Source organism: Cavia porcellus, unplaced genomic scaffold, assembly GCF_034190915.1.
Source record: "Cavia porcellus strain 051 isolate PalLab524CR breed Dunkin Hartley unplaced genomic scaffold, mCavPor4.1 scaffold_13, whole genome shotgun sequence".
NCBI lineage: Eukaryota > Metazoa > Chordata > Mammalia > Rodentia > Caviidae > Cavia > Cavia porcellus.
In genome coordinates, this window is record NW_026947496.1 from 67346204 (window position 1) to 67367476 (window position 21273).

The 21273-nt window shown below is 43.0% G+C and overlaps 1 protein-coding gene and 1 long non-coding RNA gene across 8 annotated transcripts in view; one reads left to right on the forward strand and one right to left on the reverse strand.

The window, feature by feature from the left end:
* LOC106028452 (uncharacterized) overlaps positions 1-21273 on the forward strand; it is a 62591-nt gene that overhangs the window by 23673 nt on the left and 17645 nt on the right. For 2 of the 7 annotated variants that reach the window (XR_010051308.1, XR_010051307.1), the window contains exon 3: positions 19255-19308. The exons of the other annotated variants lie outside the window; for them this stretch is intronic. This is a non-coding gene — a long non-coding RNA (uncharacterized LOC106028452). The remainder of the gene's footprint in view (positions 1-19254; positions 19309-21273) is intronic. 7 annotated transcript variants of the gene reach the window in all.
* The window catches only part of Itga9 (integrin subunit alpha 9), a 410762-nt gene continuing 394705 nt past the window's right edge, over positions 5217-21273 (reverse strand). The window contains exon 28 of the mRNA XM_063260331.1: positions 5217-9398. Coding sequence (XP_063116401.1) covers positions 9300-9398 — 99 coding nt within the window. The 3' untranslated portion in view covers positions 5217-9299. The remainder of the gene's footprint in view (positions 9399-21273) is intronic.

A 21273-nucleotide genomic window follows, 5' to 3' on the forward strand; every position in this document is an offset into this window, starting at 1 on the left:
CCAGGTGAGGCCTCTGCATCACTGAAGAACTGGCATGAAAGGCAGTGTTTTGCTGATGAAAGCAGCATGACGAGCTACAGCAGTGGTCCTCACACCTTCCTAAGGACACTTAAGTGAGAACGAGGCAACTGACGGAGGCAGTGGAAATTATCTTACCCAGATGAGACGCCCTCCCTGCCAGTTGCCCGTTCCCAGATCCCTGGCAGGTAGCCTTCTGCTGTTCCTGCTGGCCATTCTCCCATGATCTGAAGAGCTCAGCCTCTCACCCACACTCCATACTGTACCTCATATACCACTGTTCAGCAGGTTTGGACACAGCTTGTGAATATGACAGAATATTTGATACTGCAAATATCCTGGAAGCCCCTAGGTGGAGAATCTGTAGTGATCATTATTTATCAGAATAAGCTAGTGTAATTCTACTGTAGAAGGGATTACTATGGATTTTAATGATTAACGTTTAGTGTCTGTGATGACTAATCTTGTTTGTCAATTTGACTGGCTTGAGAGATGCCCAGTAAATTAGTAAAGCATACCTCTGGGTGTGTCTGGCTAGGACATGCAGGCATCCATTGGGGACTGTATTTGGTCCATGGAATCTTTTCTTTTCATACAACTTTAACAAGAAATCTATCTTATTTTTGCTTCCTTTTGAAAATTTCATGGAAATGTGACTTTGCATTATTGTTAAACATATGTATCACTTGTACTGCTATAGCCTTATTTGGGTGATACGTGTCTACAAAATTTTGCAGTTTCTCACATTTTACACATTTCCCTAATCTCATTTGAAGTGATGGATTGCTCTTTTCTCCTCCTAGGCATATGAGATGAGATTCTCCTCCATAACCTCTCGCTGTTGGGAGATGGTCACTCATAACTGCGGGGAGGTGGGGTGAATATGGAGGGAGGGAAGAGAACCATTGGCTTAGTTGTGATCATGTGATCTGGGAAAAGCCAATGAGTGAGATAATGGAGGGGGACGAATTCAGAAAGTAGAAATATTGATAAAAAGTTTATTATCTTTATTATACACAAATAGAAGCTATGATTATTATCTTTAAGGTCAACTTGAAATTAAAAATAGCAAACAGTAAAATACAAAAAGTTCCAATCACATCTGATGGAGAACTAATTAGATAATTTAGATGTAAGGCTATACTAATTGAAATTAAAATCCTTACACTCAGGGGCCAGGGATTTAGCTCAGCAGGGCAGCACTTGCCTGGCAAGCATGAGGTTGTGAGTTCGATTCTCAGTACCAAAATAAAAATAAATCCTTACAATCAGACCTAAAAGTAGATTTAACCCTGCTGAAAACATATTTAATACAAAATAGGCTAGAAAAGATGCTGCTCTGGAATGCTACAAGGACAAGGAGAAGAAATAGGATGGTAGATAAAGAGCCAAAAAGGAGTGAGGTGATTGAATATTTAGTCAGAGTTAGGAAAGAAAAGTGACTGCAAAAGAGGTAAAGAGATAAAGTGAATGGGGCATGGTAGCGCACTTCTGTAATCCCAGCACTTGGGAGGCCGAGGCAAGAGAATCTTTTGTGAGTTTGAGACCAGCCTGGGCTACAAAGCCAGCCTAAGGCCAACCTGAACTGCATAGCAAGATTCTGTCTCAAAAAACTAAATAAATAAATAAAGTAAATGAACTGATAAGAGACATAAAGCCACAGAAACCCAGTGAATCTCAAGAACAGACAAAAGTCCACCTAACATATCAAAGTGGAAGTATAGGGGCTGGGGATTTAGCTCAGCATAAGCACCTGCCTTGCAAGCAGACTGTCATGAGTTCAATCCTCTGGTACTGATGAAAAGTTAAAAAAAAAAGTGGAAGTATAATGCACAAAAATCACAGATACAAAAATCTTAGAAGCAGCCTGAGAGAAGTGACAGATCACTTGTAAAGGAGTGACAAATCAGCTGATAGTGATTTCTTAGTGTTAACAACAGGAACAAGAAGAAAACTAGATGATACATCTATCCATGAGAGAAGATAACTGCTGATCTGGAACTCTGTACCAGCAAATAGTAAAATATATGGGTGAGAGAAGGTTTCAGGTAAGACAAAACAAACATTTACTATCAGCAGATTCTCACTGAAGGAGATTCCATATAACACCCTAGGCGTAAACAAATGTAGACAAACATTACTACAGAAAACAATAAAAGCAGTAGTTTCCACGATTATGATATAGGGGAATGAAACTCCTAACCTGCTAAATATCAGGTACAAGTTTGTGTTCTCTAAAATGAAAGAACAAATTTTAGGAACAATGGAACTTAAGAGCAGAATATATTTTTTGAAAGAAAGAAAGCTTCTGTCAGAGAGAGAGAGAAAGAGGTCCCAAGCATGGCGGAAATAGCTCAGCTAGGGGAGCGTTAGACTGAAGAGGAAGGGGTCCCAAGTGAGTTGCTGAGAGCTGCCTTTTCCAGAGATATTTATAGAGCAAAACCATGAGGTGAGGGGGGTCCATGATGGTGAAAAATGGGAACTCACAAGGCAGGCAGGCAGGCATGCGGGGGGTATGGTCACCCAATAGGATTATGAGTGTAATTGCTCAAGTAAAGTTGATTAAATCGGGATCAAATGGGGAGGTGAGTCACACAGTGTGATACAGAATAGAATATAGAATAATAGGGTCTTTGCTGGTAAGGGGTTGGTTAGGTGTTCCTGCTGTTTCAAAAAGACCAAAAATAAATAAATAAATAAACAAACAAACACAAAAACTGTACAGCAGGCCTCTTAAAGAAGTATACGGCCACCCAAGAGAAGGGAGGCTACCCCACCATTCCAAACACCATGGTGGGAGGACACAGTCACCAGCAGCCCAGGCAGGGGAAGACCCCATGGTGGAGGCTCCAGGTTATCCATAGGTCTTCTGAGGGACACAGAGGCCTGTTAACGGTGTCCTGCTGCTCTGTTCACGTGTACATTGCTGTTTCAGTTAAAAATCCTTTAAGACTCTGACAGCTTCAGCTGTTAAAAAGCACAAGATGCCAGTTCTGCCTATAATATTCCCTAAGTTTTATTGGGTCTCCCAGACTGTATACCCAAGAGTCTCACCCCTCCACCCTGACTGCCTCCCCACCTGCAGTGAGTGAGGTTTTATACTTGCATAACCAATCAGATTTGAGGGTTTAAAGGGTACTTATTTAGGGTTTAAGGCAACTGAAGATTCTGACTATCATACACATGGTAGATATGGTAATGAGTAGCTTTCCAGTATGAACTCTTAGTCTTTAATAAACTACCTCCCAGCCTCCTCTGTAGCTAGGTACATCTATATGATTTTTTTCTGACAAATTTAGACAGAACTGCTAGGAAGCCTAGTTAAAAGGAAAACAGATGTGCTATTTTATCCTCTTCTACTATAGGTTTGGAATGTGGACATGATGGCTGGTGCTTCAGTAACCAGATGGAAATGTGAGGCATCTTTAACCACTTGCTGAGAAAGACTCAAGCTGGAATCCCAGTGATCCACAAAGCTGCTGAACAGAACTTGATGTCTCACAGCTGGTCTTCTGTATGAAAAACAGACAAACATCTGTGTCTTAAATCATTATTTCAGTTATGTAGAACCAAATATCTTTCTCGCTGAGAAGATGGGTTCTGAATAGATGTGGAATTGGAGAGAATTTCATTTTTCCTTAAAATGTGCCATTTTTTTTAAAAGAAAGGCTTCCTAGAGATCCTTTATTAAATAGCTTTTATTCACCAGTTTAGTATCTTCAAAGCCCAGTGGTTAAACTTCTACCAAGATTTAATTTATAGAACTTTTCAATTATTGAAGAATCACGTGAAAGTATTTGAATTAGATTGAGCTGACACAGGTTTCAGCACAGAACTGGTGACCTCATGACACATACTTATTTGCATGTGTACAGAGTCCATTGGCACAAACCTTAGGGTGGTGACTCTGCTGATGGAAGGCTGCCAAACAGCTTAACACAGACAGAGCTCTCAATAAACAGTTGTGTTGGTTCTACCAGTGAACACAGTAACTGAGAAGAGATGTTCAGGGTGTGGGGTCATCTAGTGGACCCTTATTAATAGATGATTCCTTGGAGTTTTTCAGGGTCTTCTCCTGTCTTAAGGAAACAGACTATGTGACCTTAGAGAAACGTACTTAACTACCTTAGTGGTGGAGGCAGGTTTGTTACACCAGGCAGCACATGGAATTAAGATGGTTGGAAGCACTCGCTGGACCATCCCGTTAAGTGTTGAGAGACTTATCCATACCCTTTGTTGAAGCACATTTCATTCTTCCCAATCCTACAATCTGGGATCTCTGTTAGATTAGCAATATATACTCCCCCAGATACAATTTTATTTAAAAAATAATTTGTATATGTTTCATTGCTACAAAAGAATACATGCCCATCATAGAAAACTAAGTTCTTTTTTTTTTTTTTTTTTTTTTTTGGTACCAGGGATTGAACTCAGCACCTATGCCACTGAGCTAAATCCCCAGCCCCAGAAAACTAAAAGTTAGGCAACCCCCTCCCCGAAAAAAAAAACAACGTACAGCAAAAACACTGACAGCCCACATACCTAATCTTAATCCATTAATGTAGATCTTTTTATATCTCTTCTATACTATGTGGTGTGTGTGAACATAAACTTTTAACAATAAAGGCAGAAGACGTTTTAATATATATAAAAGGTTTAATTGATGAAATAAAATGCAAAAATCAGCAGACTTGATTGATAGAGCTAAAGGCTGGTTCTTGGGGAAAAAAACCCAATAGAATAATTTTTGTTAGCATATCTGGGGACAAAAAACCACACACACCAATGTACTATATTTGGCATAATAATATTACTAGGTAAATGGAGGTTAAAAATCTAAGCACATGTGGTATTTTAAATGTTAACAGTGCCAGAAATCTTCTGGAGAATGATTAATGATGGGTGGATGCCTGGGAAGGAGCCTGCTAACAGTAGGAAATCCTTCCCTTTGGAATCTCCAGGTTCAGATTCCAGGCGTAGTCCTGGGCAGGTGGGTCACACACAGAAAAGATGGCGGCTCTGCAATGGAGATCAGGTATCGGGGGCAGTTAGTTCGGCCACATCAAGTGGGTTGTTCTTGTAGAAGTGGATGGACCTTGACATGCTCTTTAAAACAGGTTTATTACACTGATGGGAACTCCATGTTCCACACCTTAAAAAGTTCTTACTCCCAATGAAATTACGACCAAACTCCTGAATCATTTGTAGCCATTTTTTTATTCCAAACATGTCATTTTGTAAACCTGGCATTTCCCAAACAGTGCAAGTGAATTAGAAGTGACTACATAAACTTTACTCCATGTGACATCATGGGGAGGGACACCCCTCCCACCAGAATTCCTCAGCAGAAGTGCGCAGGATGCCTCGGTGAAGCTGGAGGTGCAGTGAATGTGGGCGCCTGCTGTGCCATTCCTCATCCTAACACTGTTAAACACATGCTGCCAAAATATCATGCATGTTAGAGTTCACAACACAACACAACACAACAGTATCTTAAAACATTTGAAATCAGATCAGTGTGCTACAAAGCATTGCGCCATCTTGGGAAATGTGTTTCTCATGCGCTGAAAATCAGAAGACATCATTTTGACCCTACTGGCTCTGTGTCCTTCCTTCGGTCATTCTTTGTATCAGGAAATGTTCTCCACTATGTATATCACTACCCCTTACTATTATCACAGCTAAATATCACTGAAATCCTACATACTTGCAGCATTTCTACTTGGAGCACCTTCTGCCTTTTGTTCACTGAACGGCCATTTCCCCCAGGTAACAGAAATTTGATGGTGATGCTGAGGACTGACCCTACACAAGCAGTCTCATAATGAGCTACGTCCTAGATTAACACCTCGCACTCCATGACAATTCTTTGTGGCTACTCTAAAGTGTGGGAGGTTGGAGTCAAGCATACATTTCACCAAGTGCACATTTCACAGGTGATCAATTTAACTAACTGTGTTCACTTAAATCATAATGCTTCATCCAAAAGTAACAGTTGTGGATAACATTTCAAGACCCACCATGCTGGGGATAATCAGGAGTACACAGCCCATGGTCACTAGGGATCTGCCATATTTCTGCTCATGTGGGAGACAGGCCTCAGGTGTCCTGGAGGGCTGCTGCTTTTGTTTATTAACCCCCTGTCTCTGGCTCAAAAACTAGAGGTTACTCATAATTTCTTGGAGGACTCTCTCCTGTGTTTTCTAGTTTGCCAAGTCTCTGAACACTGGGATGCTAATGAAGTCTCCTGAAGCACCATCCCACCCCACATCACAGCTGAGGGGCTGGATGTGTGCCTGTCAGTTACTATAAAGTCAGCGGACCCCATCCCTACTCCTAGTTTCCCCTTGTTTCTGAACCTCCTGGCGTCTTTGTGATGGGGCCAAGCTCATTTGGAGTATTTCAAACTCTTGAGTCCTATGTGACTAGGCCTAAGGGAATCATTTTTGGAAAAGGGGGAATTTTAAAAGAATAATCTACAGTGACAACGTAGACACACTGGTCCAACCTGATGCTTTCCCTGAGAACCTATTGAGGGCTTCTGGGATGAGCTGGGGAACTGCCCAACTGGAGAGAGTTCCTTTAAGGTCCTTGTCCTTTAAGGTCCACCTGCTACTCAGCAGGATCAGTTAAGCAGAGACACTATCCTTCCCCAGATAATCCCTGGAGTGGTTTCTAGTATTTTCTTCTTGTGATGCCAAGTTCAGTTTTAAGAACAGTCCTGTAAAGTCTTAGTGGCCTCCTGGGTAAGCGACTGCTCACGTGACCTATTATTTAGAACCCTGCCTACCCTCAGTGGGCGTGGCTCTGTGACTAGCAGGACTGTGGGCTTTCCACACCGTCTCCGGTGTATTTGCACTCACTGCAGAAGGCAGATTACCGGTATTCAATGCATTTGAACAAATCTGCTGCCCTAGGTCTACCATCTAAGAATCGTGAATGACTTAGAAAAGGAAAACATGATATTAGTAACAGGGTTCTATGGCTGTCTGCCTACTGTGCAAGAGCTTGCCTCCTGGAAGTACTATGTCTGCAGTGTTCACTGGGAACCCCTGGCACCTACCTAGTGTTTGACACACAGCAGGGGCCCTAACAGGGCATGGCTGTTAACGGACTAAACTACAGCCAGGACTTTTTCCTATTGCTTTTGATAAAACTCAGGAACAAACTTGAGTAAGGACTCATTTCCTTGCCTGATTCCATGCTGTAGCAACTCCTATGCTTACACTCCACAGTTCAAAGCAATGTCCCTGACTTCTAGGATTAACCTGGATCATGTCTTTCGTTGTCCTTCCCCATGTTCACCAAGGATGGAAGCAGGACACATTCATCACCTTGCAGGAGACTCAGCTGCATAAACCAAAAGACATGTCCTCCATGCCAAGTTTGTACCTGACTGTTCATAGGTATCCAATGTTAGTGACCAGTAAACAAGACATTAAAAGAAAGACTCTTGTCCCATTCCCATTTGATGCCATCTGTATGTAGCTGGGGCTTTAGCTACAATAAGGCTACAATAAGGCTTTAAGACTCTTTGTCAGACCCTGAGCTTAGTCCCATGTTTTCTGCCTCACTCGTTGATTACCCAGCAGTGGAGCAGCAGCCATAGCCGTTAACATTTACTGAGTGTTCACAAAGGGCCAGATGTAGTGGTGGACATGCGACCTCCATCACTTCATCACTCTTCTAGAAAATCACTTTGCACTCAAAACCAAGCAGCACCCAATGATGTCAAACAGAGAACTTGGATCTGAAGGCCATAACTCAGCATTCACACCTGTAGAGTGGTGGTGGGAGGGAGAGGGCATTAGTGTTCTGCACGAATCTCTATAGACATCATTTCTTTTTGCATTGTTTCTGTGTCTCTTGGGTTGGGTTTGCACTTGCAGCTCTCCTGTAGAGGACAGAGCCACATTGGCAGTAGGAATCAAGAGCATAAAGTTTACATTTCCCCTGGGTATGGGAATAAGACAGCCTAGCTCCCTTTCCTCAGGTTGTGACAACTCCAAGACATCACTTACCCTCAAAGGTAATCAGGCTGAAGCCACCCTTGGTGAACTTGCCCTGAAATGGGCATGTTTGCCTGGTTTCTTTACTTTCCTTGACCCTCTCTTTTACACTCTTACTGGTATCACGTGGTAAACACTTTTTTAGTAATTTTCTCGTACACAGATCTTTGATTTAGGGTCTGCTTCTTGGGAATCATACCTAAAACACTTTAAAAAACAAGAATAATAAAAAGGATAGGTTGCATAGTTATCTCTAGGAAGAAAATTGCAATTACCACTCACTGGGGACTACAAGAACAGTAAGGGAAGTGGAGACCTGTGACCTAGTATACCATGAAAAGGCCGTGTCTCACACCGCATTTAGACAAGTCTTTGTGGATAAGGGGGACTGAGGTGCGGATTCAGTCTCTGTGGGGTGTGAACACTGATCTGTGGTGTTCAAGATGAGACGCCACTGTGAAGTTGACAGGTCACCACATAGCATTGCTCCAAGCCTTCATCTCTCAGCTCAAGGAGAAGGAGGGTGGGGTGATGCACAGAGGTGATGAGAGCAGGCCTGCTCTAGGAATCAGTGTTTCCATTCAAATTCCTGCTGGGAATCTTCCAATGAAAGGGACATATGCAAAAACACTTAAAGTTCCTTAATACATGCCTCCAAACTTGACTCCCGGCAATAAAAATGTGAAATCTTTTTGGGGTCTCGCCATCTCTAGTTTATCTGTAGCACAGCCAACATGGTGGATTCATTTCATGAAGTATCTTCAGCTTACTTTATCTGCACATCTTTTTGAACAGAAAGTTCCACAAGTACAATGAGATTTTTATCCTTTTAAATCTGAGTGCGAGTGTTTCCAAGATGTCTGGCCAAATATCAGTGCTTGAGTGAATTATATAACTATTTAATAGAAATAAATCATTGATACAAATATAAAGACATGATCAGTATAAAAGGCTTATATTTATAAAAATACTTTTAGATAACAGTTTTCCCCTGAGGGTTGACCATGCATCTGCATCCATAAATATTGCTCGGCTCTGTAGCTTGCTTTCCAAAATTCAGAGTTCTCTTTAAACAGGAAGTGGCTGTGGCTCTGGTCATGTGACCTGGCCGGCTGCCGCAGGCTGGCACCTGGGCTTGAAAGAATGAGAAAGAGAACAGCATCAGTGGGGCCTCCGAAAAATCTGGAGAAGATTCTTTTCTTCCAAATATGGAAGATACAAAGATCTAGGACAACAGGCTAGTGATTTGGGTCATATGACTGGCGTGGCAGGTCACTGGTTTTTCTGGACCCAGTCCCAACTGTCTTCATTCTCTTTCCGGTTCTTCTCGGCTTCAATAATTTCTTTGTACCTTCGGCGAAAGAAGCCCATCTGAAAAGCAGAAGGAGGAGGAGCTGTTTAATAAGGCCAGAGAGTCAGCTATTTTGTTCCAAGTCAGCCTGGCCTAATGACTATGTGTGACCTCCCCTCACAGGGCTTGGAGGGCTTGGAGAACTCTTCAAATCAAACTGTTTTTAGAAAACACACTGGCAAGAAAGCATTACAGAGAGCCACTTTCCAAAAGGAATGGACTTCCTGCGGGCTATCTTGTGAGAAGTTGTCCATTCCTTATAAAACAGTTCAGGTATAGTATGTTTCAACCTTGTTATTCAAAGGTGTTTGGAAAACCTGGTGGTGCACACCTATAATCTCAGCACCTGGGATGCTGAGGCAGGAGAATCACAAGTTTGATGCCAGCCTGGACTATAATAGTGAGTTTGAGGCCAGCCTGAACTACATGGTGAGTCCTTGTCTCAAAAAAAAAAAAAAAGTGTTTGAGATTTTAAAAAAAAGGTTTCATAGCAAAACAGGGAGCAATGTATTGCTTCTTTCTTTCTTTTCCTTTTTTTTTTTTTTTTTTTTTTTGGTATTGGAGCTCTAACTCACAACCTCGCACATGCCAGGTGGGTGCTTGTATCACTGAGCTAAATCCCCAGCCCCGAGATATATTCTTTCTTCCAGATATTTGTAATGCACAGCAGAAAAGTAAAGGATCTAAAGCTGGGCCCGGTAGCGCACACCTATAGTCCCAGCACTTGGGAGGCTGAAGCAGGAGGATCATTGCAAGTTCAAGACTAGACTGGGCTACAAAGTGAGCTCAAGGCCAGCCTGAACTGCATAGTGAGGCCTTCTTTCAAAAAGACAAAAAAAAAAAAAAAAAAAAAAAAGTAAAGGATCTGATAACTCTAGGTAGGTAAGTAACCCTGATATTGTCTAAGCTTGGCTTTTAATGAACTTTTTAATATCTTGGGAGGTGTTAACCATCTGTGAAACAATCTCATAATTGCTGCTCTGATATGCGAGGCTCTGCAAAGCACCTGTAGGCCTGCATTCTACAAGGCTGCCATACAGCTCTTCCTCTTGCCCCTGTGGAACCCGGGGCGCCTGCGCAGCAGAGTCAGCAGCATGGATTCACCCAGGGCTGACCATCCATCCTGATTCAGGGTGGCAGCATCCTTTAGCTTACTTCTGAGAGTTCTGCCCCCTCCTCTGATGTTGGATTTAGTCTTGTGACTTCTCACGTATGATAAGAAACATTTCTAGTTTCTAGTTTTTCTCAGTCATCACAGGCACTGTTGCTGAATGTTTCAGCACCTTTTTGTATCCCAAAGCTCTCTCCTATTCTCAGGAAGGTCTGGCATCTCTCATTCTTTGCTCATCAGCATTATGAGCCTCTGTTCTTCAGGCCAGGTATTTCTCCCTAAATTTGCTCTGAAACATGACTGGCCATTGCAGGTATTTCAATGCCCTAATGGAGGAAGAATTCTAAAGTGCGGGTTCTTTTCCGGTGGAACCTGCCCACAGTAGTAACCACCTGATAACGTATCCTTGGCTTCCTGCTTTCTCTGTCTCAATTCCTGCTTCACAAGTGCTTTCTGAGCTCACCTCCCAAATACACTTGTCTTCAAATCCTTCTTTCAATTTCCCTTAAATAGAAAGATTCAAACTGAGGCACATATACGATCTCTGGTGGTAGACCTTCTGCACTGCAGGCTTATGGCATAAAAATATCATTAACTTATAACACCCATAGTTATATTTGAAAGCCCTCATGACTAGCAATCTCCATCTGTGGCCAACCGTGAATATACATATAAAACATGCGCTAAACAAGTCATAAAGCAAATCTTGCTCTCTTGAGCACTTTTAACATCCTCATTGTGTATTTGTCCTCCAGTTTCTTTACGGTAAGTTAAGCACAATGGGAAGCATTGGCAGTCATTCTATTTGGCCATTTCCCATTGCTATAAAAATCCCCAAGTCCCTAATTTATAAACAAAAAGGGTTTACTTAGCTCACTGTTTTGGAGGCTAAAGTCCAAGATGGGGTAGTACCGTTAGTTCAGCATCTATTGAGGGTGATGTGGTAGATGGCATCATAGTGGAAGCACGTGCAAGAAGCGGGGCTCACACAACAAGGCAGGAAAGCTGACAGTGAGAAGGAGCCTGCCTTGCTCTTTGCGTCTGTCTGTCTGTCTGTCTGTCTGTCTGTCTGTCTGTGTTTTGGAGACAAGGCCTCGCTATGCAGTTCAGGCTGCCCTTGAGCTTACTTTGCAGCCCAGGCTGCTCTTGAACTTCCAATGATCCTCCTGCCTCAGCCTCCGGAGTGCTGGGATTACTGGTGTGTGCCACCACACCTGGCTTGTAACAACTCTCTTGCAAGGATCTCATAAACACTAAAATAATTCCTCCCAAGAGCAGAACCCTCACTGACTCAGGCCTTTACTGAGTCTGGACCTTTAATATCATACTGAGGACCAAGCTTCCAACACATAAATCTGTGGGGACACCCAAACAACAGAATTTGCCCTGATGACATCAGTTCCTCCCAAGTAAAGAAAATGAGTGATCAGCAGTTGTCTCTTCCTACCACCACCCTCCCCACAAGGAGGTGATTTATTGACCTAGCTAACGATAAGGATAAGAACTGTCAAAGAAGCTGCCAGGTACCTCCACCCATACTGCTAGGGAACTCTGAACATCTGCTTCAGGTGGGGTCAACAAGGCACTGCAGTATGAATGACTGAAAGGGAACAGAAGCTTTCTTAGAACACCTGGCAAAAGTCTTATGTTCTGAGCTCTGATCCTCAAGGCCAGTCCTGTAAATACACATTGAGCTCCTGGTGTCTTTAGCCTTGGAGGTTTCATTCCACCCTAAAAGCACATTTCTCAGCACCTCACATTCTGACCACCTCCTACTCTCTTCTGCAAGGGAAAGGAGGCGTGGCTTGATCTAGATTATTATTATTTTTTATTGATACCGGGGATCGAACTCACGACTGTCTGCTTGCAAGGCAGGTGCTTATGCCGCTGAGCTAAATCCCCAGCCCCGATCTAGATTATTATTAAAAGTCATAGTTGTCACTCCAAAGCACACAGAAGACCCAAAGAGCAGAGTAAGACTCAGTAGAAACATTTCACTGAGAAACTACTGTTTGAAGTATTCTTTAGAGATGAAGATGTGGCTGGCTGAGCAAAAATGATTGGGTGTTTGTGGGTGATGGAGTAATGTTTCAGTAACCCCAACTGACTTCTTTTACTAGGGAATACATCCTTACTGCAGCACAGATCTAGCAGACTCTTAGTCTGCTTGTGTTATCCTCTGCATTTTTCTTAGAACTCCTCAAAGGCAGCTCTATGCATTTTATTTCCAGCACTGTGTCTCACCTTTACTGAGTATCAGTGATAAGTTGTGAAAGTGGCCACAACTTCCTTTGCCTGCGTCTGCTGTTTTTACTGTGTGCCTGCAGCAATTCCCATCCTGAGGTGATGTCTACTTCCTCAGCCTTTGAATTCCACTGAGGCTTCAACAATCAGATATAAGAGAGGTGACGATCAATAGATGGTCCACATTTCTGATTACTTTCTCAGAACTCTGTCCTATCTGCATGCAAACACATCATCCCAGCCTGCTGAAAGACAGGAGATCCCCAACTGATGCCCACCCAGAGCAGCTAAGCCCTAACTCTCTGCAGATGAACTCGGGGGCCCAGTAGAGACAGAGGAACTGCCCAGTTGGCTCAGTCCAAAGGCAACACACAGAACTCTGAGCTACCAAGATGGTTGTTCTGTGTAGGCTGCTGAAAATTGGGGTGGTTAATTATGTAGCATAAGTTAACTGGTACAGGACCTGATATTTTTTGTTGATTCACTGAGTGAACTAGAGGGTTCTAGATATAAATGGCATCAATGCACTTTGTTCTGTGAACTCAGTTTTATTTTTCTTAAGAAGTAAAAAAGCTGGCTCACTGCTGGTAGTCATGTTAGTATGAGGACCTGGTACGGAGAGAGGAAAACAACCAAGGTAAAATTCCAAGGAAAGATTTCAAACACCTGAACTAATATATGCACATGCTTTCATATACTTGTGTTTTTATGGATATTGCCATGTTACCAGCAAAGTGGAGTTTCTTCTCTTGCAGGGATCTGGAAGCAAGCTTTTTGGATGCTTAGTAGAGCAGTATCAGCATTAAGCCTGCACATCATGACCCCAGCAGGGTCACTATCGAGCGGCTCTCAGAAATTGCCTCAAAGTTGTATGCCCTGCTCCCAACACAGCCTGTGTGTGGTCTCTTGGATGGGAGGTCGGAGCTGTGGTTGATGTATGTCTGTTTTCCTTGGAACTCAAAGATCATTTCTTAAAACAGAACACATTCTCCCGGACACAGCAGCACAGGCTGTGCACTGCGTGTAGGGGTTGGGTGCTCCTCATGTCACAGACATGACAGATGTATAAATTTATTATAACATTTCCCAACAGATGGCAGTAGTGAATATAACAATGTTAAGACTTCATTTTGATTTTCCTGACAGATGAAAGTAAAAGGTACTGACAAGGGGGTGCTGTTGGCACAAAGGTGCTGCACAGTTTAATGGTGGCTGTGAAACATATTGTTTCTTATATAATCAAACTAATTATTTCAGAAAGGACCTCATCAAACATGGTGAAAACATCAATCTTTTAAAAAAAAAAAAGTCAAGAAGGCTGAAGTAGTAAGACCAAGACTTTGAAGCCAGCCTGAACTACATAGTAAGAACCTGTCTAGGAAAAAAAAAGTCAAAATGCATGACCTATGAGAACAAATTATCAAAAGTAATTTTCTAGAATTAAAAGGAGCATGGCATCTTCTAAGTCACATATAACATTGTTTTCAGAAGGTCTCAGTAAACACAAATCAATACATGAAGAACAGATCTTCCTATCTAACATTTCCTAATATAATTTCAGTTAAGAATGGGGCAGGAAAAATTAAATTTAGCAAGTTTTCATCACTCTTAAGATAATGACTCTGAATTTGATCATCTAACAAGCAGTTCTCTTTCCTAACAGGGACCTGTTTTAAATTAGTAACACAATCCACATGCCAAAGGCGGCCCGAGAGCCTCTTCAGTTTGTCACAGCACCTACAGTTGCTGTGTGGCCCCTCTGAGGTGCTCCACACGTGAGAAAGTCATTAGGAACCCGCTCATCAGCAATGTCCAAGGGGAACTTCTGCTTCCCTCCTTTCCCGTAGCCATCCTTACAGCATAAAAAGATGCAGACTGGCTTGTGGACAGGTAGCCTAACTAAGAGAACGTGTTAGATGAGAGCCCAAATGGTCAAAGACATTAGACACTAGGTTTACATGCAGAAAAAAACTCTTAGTCGTAGGCAGAGAATCAGAAGCAGGATGTGTTTTATTTTTAAAAATCACCCCGCTTGATTGAGGCATGGTTGATAATACTTAAAAGTGCAAAATATGATGTTTTGAGACTCATATATGTTGTGAAATGATTGCAATCAAGCTAATTAGCTTACTCATCACCCCCAGACAGTAACAACTATGTGTCAGCAGTGGGTGGTGGACACTCTTGAAATCTCAGCACTCTGGAGCAGACGCAGGAGAATCTTTTGCAAGTCTGAGACCAGTCTGGGCTACAAAGTGAGCCCAAGGCCAGCCTGAACTGCACAGTGAGACCTGACTCAAAAAGACAACAAAAACAATTGTGTGTGCCTGAGTGTGTGTGGCCGGAACATTTCAGATCTACTCTGAAAACAAATTTAAAGTACTCATATTTGAATTTTAATTTTTATATTACAGTGTGGGTATACTGTAAAGCACAAAGAATTACAAAATTCTTAACAATTAAGTTAAAACAAGCCCTGAATTGCACCTCTCTCCTGCAGACCTCCCTGGGGCATATATGTCTACTTCTGTTTGCACTCATGAATATTTGGGGGAAACCTTGAGATGGGCTGGACAAATCTGCTTTTCCCGCCATGTGAGCCCACACCAAGGCTGCCGGGAAGTGATTAACGAGTTTATGTTATACCCGAAGCAGCTCCACACTCTCTTCCAATCCAAGAGAGTCATTGTTTTCCTGAGCTTTTTCTGGAATCTTCCAGAGCTTACTCTACTGCTTGAGGGACAAAAGGCTGTTTATAACTGTTCTGTTTATAGCAGAAGAAACCTTGGAGAAGGAAACTAGAGCCAAGCTTTGTTAGCTGGAGGCTGAGAGCACTGTGCATCCTGTGCTAGTCCTTATGGGGTCCTGCAGCCCCATAAAGCACTTTTGTAGCCATACAATTTAATATACCTTGTATCAAAAATTTGTCAAAAAACTGGGAAAACAGCAGATTCTCCCTGAATGTCCCAGCCAGCTAGGTATGGCCAGAGGCAGGAGGGGAGGCCAGAGAGGAGACTTGGCCTAACCCAGCCCACTTTAAGAGGGAGGGGCTGGCACACAGCTGGTGTCTTGAGGGATGCCCCGCCCCTTATCAATATCCCTCTAGGCAGGGTCTAGGGAGCTATGCCAAGTCCTGGGACACATTCTTCCTCTGGACCAGTTCAAGGCTTCATGTTTATGGGTCTCTGTAGTTACTTGACCATGTATGTCTCTGTCTGGAGAAACTAGCATGTCTCTGTCTGGAGATGTCAACAATGCAGTATTAGACTAATATTTATTTCTAAACATAAACAGCCCCATCACACGTCTTTGGCACATGGTTTTTTTTTTTTTAAGGAGAAAAAGAAAAAAACAAAAACAAAAAGGGTACAAGTTATACAGAATTTCAGGAAAAATAAACAGTAGGAAATCACTAGTTAATAGATTACATATTGTTATCTTAGAAATAGTTGTTCAAGTTACAAAATTAAAGCATATAAAGTGGACTTTCAAACAGTGAGACTGGAAACAGTTTTGTTCAATGATCCAACAGAACTCAGTAATATGGTTATCTATCTTATACACTTAAACATATATGTAGTTATATTCTTCAGAGCACTTTCTTTTCCTTTCTTTTGTACAATGACAATTACACATTTTGGGTTTTATTACTCCCACAGTTCTTATTACTTTTTTTTTGAAGAGAGTAAAACCAAATGTGACATAACAGAGCAGAGTCAGTCAAATCAAAAGAATGGACATAATAGATAATGTAAACACAAAATACTAGGTGATCAACAATGGTTACCGTACTGCCTCTTGCTATCTTAAAAAGAATTGCCTATATCATCAGTTATGATAAAATTGAACAAAACAATAAAGAATAAAACCAAAACATTGGAGACATTACAGGGCTTTAAAAGAAAATAATAGTCACCCGGAATGGGCTTCATAATGAATCTTATTGTCTTTACAGTTTTGGCACATGGTTTGGACTGAGGTGATAAGAGGGGTGTGCATGTGTGCACACATCTATGTGGTTTCTTTCTTTCCGGAGGAGAAGCAAGGATGGGCTTTCATAGCTTGGTTTGGGGGCGAGGTTTTAACCCCAATGACCTGTAAAGAAGCTGCCAAATTACACTTTCTCTGTGCCTTTCACAGGTAAGTTTTCTAAGCATTTTTGTCTGAGGTCAGAAGCAATATTCTCAAATTAAAACCATAAGCCCAAAGAAAGTTCTAAAATGGTAGATTCTTGGAATGGTTCCAGGGGATAGAGAACTAGGGACAGCCTTGTCTGAGAGGCAGTGAATACATTCTGCAGCCTGTCCCTTTGCCACCTGGGTAGACAGGCCTGGGCTTCCAGGAAAGAGTCTGGCTACAGGGCTGGCAAAGCAGAGTCACTTCGTGTGCTCTGAGCTATCTCAGCTTGCACAATACTCAAGCAAGAGAGAAGATAAAGAGAGCATCCTTGGCTGAGGCCAGCAAAGGAGGATTTTTCCTTTGCTGGGGGGTGGTCTGTATGTTTTGGCAAACTGCAAACAGGAACAGGTCACAGGAGGGGGACAGAGGGAAGGGTTTTTTTTTTTTTTTTTTTTAAAGGAAAACACCCTGGCATCTCTGCTGACTTTCCATGATGCTCAGTCTGATGTAATGAGTTGAAAGCCTTTCTTAAAGACACAAGTCATGTGCCAACTTACTCTATTTGCTGTACCTCTAACAACTAAACTTTCTCCTTATACACAGGCCTTTGGAAGATGCCCTGCATCTTCAAACCCCATCACAAGATGAAGAAAGGAGAAAGGATTCATTTAGAACTTTTTTCCCTTGAAAGAGTTTCACATATCAAAGCTTTCTTCCTGTGTAGTGGTTTGGCAGGCTAATATAACCCTAGTACATAAAGTTAAATTATGGCTCCCAATATCTGCTAACATTTCAGCTTTGTGAAGCCTGATTAGGTTCCATTTTAATATTTGAAGACATCTCTGGTTAGCTGGGGCCTCGTTGTGGATTTTGTGTGGGAGCTAAGGCCTGCTGCCTCCAAGCAGGAGAGAGCACCCAAGATGCCAACAGGGCCTTCTGCAGGGTGCCCAGGGAGCTGCGGGAGGCTGAGGCCCAGGCAGAAGGGAGTCTGGACTGGCTGAGCACAGAGGCAGGGAGTCTGGACATCAGCTTTGGAGAAGGCACATGCTACACTTACAGGAATTTCTATTTCAGGTAAACAACGAGTAACAATGAGGTGCACAGGTCCCAAGGGCCAAGTCTTCTTCACCCCTTAGCCAATGCCTTTCTCGGTGGTCTTCAAGACTCTAAGAGGACTCTTGTTTATCTCTGTCCCTTTCCCCAGGGCTTGCCACTTGGTAGGGAGCCAACAGTGTCTGCCAAGTGAAGGCACGGACTGTCTTGCAGGTGTAAAGCAGCAGACCCTCAGGCCTGTGAGGCACTGTGAATGTGTTCTCGTAGCCAGCTGCTTGTCTCGGCTTTTAGTAACATGTCATGATTCATGACACATTTTTGGAACAACTACTTTTGGCTCATGAGTTCACAGCAATGGCAAGTGACCACAGGTAGCAATATCAAGAGCTACTTTAAAAGGAAATTCAAGAGATGTGGCCTATAACAAGAAGTGAGTATGAACACTGGCCGCTTGTCTTCACATGCCCTCATTAAAGTGCTTCCTGGACAGCTGTGGCAAATGGATGCCACTTGGTGGCTTCACAAGACAAAAATGGAAAGAATTATTTATGGAATGTGGTAATAAGCTAGGACCATTGAGACCTCCCAGATAAGCCACATATTGGGCTGTACTATTTAGGCCCATTAATTAAAGGTTTCTGTCAATGTGATGTTGGATCTCCGTTCACTACACATCGCACTTCACTCTCAGATTGTGGACATAGGAACCAGAGCTGCTAAAACATCTGTGTGGGAAGTGTTAGGAATATGTAGTTCTTTACAATAATTCTCTATTTCACTTGTCCCTTTCAATCTCTTACAAAGTCGTTATGTAGACAGGCCTTTAAGAAATTTTTTTTCTAAATAACCCCCTCTGCCTAGCTCCTTATTCCCTTATAGCCTGCCTGAATCCCTACAATGCACTGCCTAGATATTCTATTTTCCCCAAAAGAATTAAACTGTGATTTTTCTCTATGAAATTATAGAAGAGAGATGAGGTTACATTTACTTTAAAACAGAATGAAACTTCTGGCTAGGTGACTCTTCCCTTGTAACAGTGACTTTAAAAATATTTTATTCATTCTGCTGAATGTCTTAGGAGCCTTTGCCATTTCTGCTATTGAGAAGCCTGGTGGTTTCTCTCTCCTTTAAGCCTGGGCTGTGTAAGTGCTTTGGCCTATAGAAAGTGCTGGAAGATGCTGAGCACACACAGGGCCAGATCAATAGGGGACTGGCAGCTCTGGGTGTGCTCTCGTGGAGCCTCAGTCACTACACAGAGTCAGATTGCTCTGCTGAAGGGACCACATTGAGGGAGGTGGATCTATATGATGAGGTTCTGCTAATTCCAACTTCTATCCATCTGTATCAAGGTTCCAGGCACATGAGGGAAGCTCTTGGACTCTGAACACCATCATACCCTCAAGGTAAATTCTACTAAGGGACCCCACTCAATGCCACATAGAGCAGAAGACTCAATAGCCAAACCTTCCTGGAACTCTGACCCATGTATTTGTAAGATATCATGCAGTGGTTATTTCAAGTCAGTCAATTCAAAGGCAGTTTGTTACACAGCATAGCTGACTGGGATGGTATAAAGGTCTGCAATTTAAGGACTAACACTATGTGCTGGAATAACTGCCTTTGGGGTATCTGCCTAGTTTCTGTATCTCTGGAGAGATCCACCCAATCCTAGCCAATATTGCCATCCTACACCTCTTTCCCACTCCACCCTGAGCTGTTTGGGTCTGTGACAGCTGACCCAAGCTGGGCAATCCAGGTGATTTCTCCCTGAGGACTCCTGTCTCTAGCCACAGTTGATGATAGCTGGGTCACACAGACCTCCCTCCTAGACATGCAGATCTGGAAATCAGAGGTGGCTGACTTTTCTGTGTCTGAGGCTAGAAGCTGTTTAGATGTCTGTGTAGAGAAGGATAAAGAAAGCCAGTAGGTGAAACGAGACAAGTGGGCAGAAGAGTAGAGTGAAGAAAAGCCATCTTTCTTTCTTTCTCTATCTATCTATCTATCTATCTATCTATCTATCTATCTATCTATCTATCTATCTATCTCAGCTGTGAGTGGATCTTTTTTTTTTTTTTTTTCCTGAAACTGGGAAAAATGGCCTCTCAGATGAGTAAGCACCACTCTAGAAATTGCAGAGCAAGTTGCCCAGGCATATTAGGTTACAGAAATGTCCTTTTGGGCCATGGATTTAGCTCAGTGGCTAAGCACCTGCCTGGCAAGTGCAAGGTTGTAAGTTTGATCCCTGATCACCGCCCCCCCCCCGCAAAAAAAATGTCCTGTTAACCTTCCCCCTGCTGGACAAAGTAACTCTGAAGGTCTCACAGCTGGCACAGGGAGCAGCCAGACTGTGGCACAGTGACCAGCCCAGCCAGCCCATTGGGCCTGGGCTCTCATCCACTGCGTTGTATCAGTGGTCTTTCCTTCTGCACTGAGGATGGAGGGGCGGGGACTCATGGTGCGTTTTGCTTCCCACAGCAATTGCTGCACAGCATTCGTCTCCCTTGCTACATCACCAGCCTATGTGCTAGGAGGCCAGGGTTCAAGGGCAGGGTAGGGCCACATCCCAGTACACTGGCCAGTATCTGGGTCAGAATGAGTATTCAGTAAGCTGGGTTGCAGGGCTGGAAGGAAACACTTCTCTCTGAGGACTAGCAGAGCAGCCTGACCCATACAGCCTCATAAGACAGCTTCCTCAAAGCTTTCCTTCCTCAAAGTGACACCTTGTCTATGGTAAGGCAGGAGGTGACCCTCAATGCCCACACTGACTGCAGTCACTCTGTTTTTTGTCAAAGTCCTACAATGACTGATTCTTAGCTTCTCAGGCCCTGGCATTCTAGATTCCACTTAGTTGGGTAAACACAGGGTTCTGACCACCACACTTTGTTTAAGCAAATACAACAAAAACAAAGCAAAGCACATGGCAGGTGGGAGGAGGCAGAGCGTGGGCACAGGAGATCAGACACCACTGAGGGACACAAGAGGGTGAGGTGGCCACAAAGGGTAGCAGGGCATGGCCTTCCTGCTGTGTCCATCTGGTCCCACCCAGATCGCCATGGAGGAGGAAAGAACACCATCTTCTTTCAAGAGGCAATAGAAAGGTAGAAGGAAACCTGTACACGTGGACACTCTCCTCTAGACACTGTCCTCGAAAAGCCCTCACTGCTCAGCAAAAAGCCTGTCTTTTCAGATTCCAAACACTGAGCGGGCTTTGTTTTCCACTCACAGACCAGAGGCCTTCTCGACAGGAAGGAGTTGGAATCAGAGACAGAGAGAATAATCTATCTGACAATACAGTATAAATAAGCAACAAATTGGCAGAGTAAAAAGAAGATGACATTCACTGTTGGCAATTATACAGGAAAATGAAC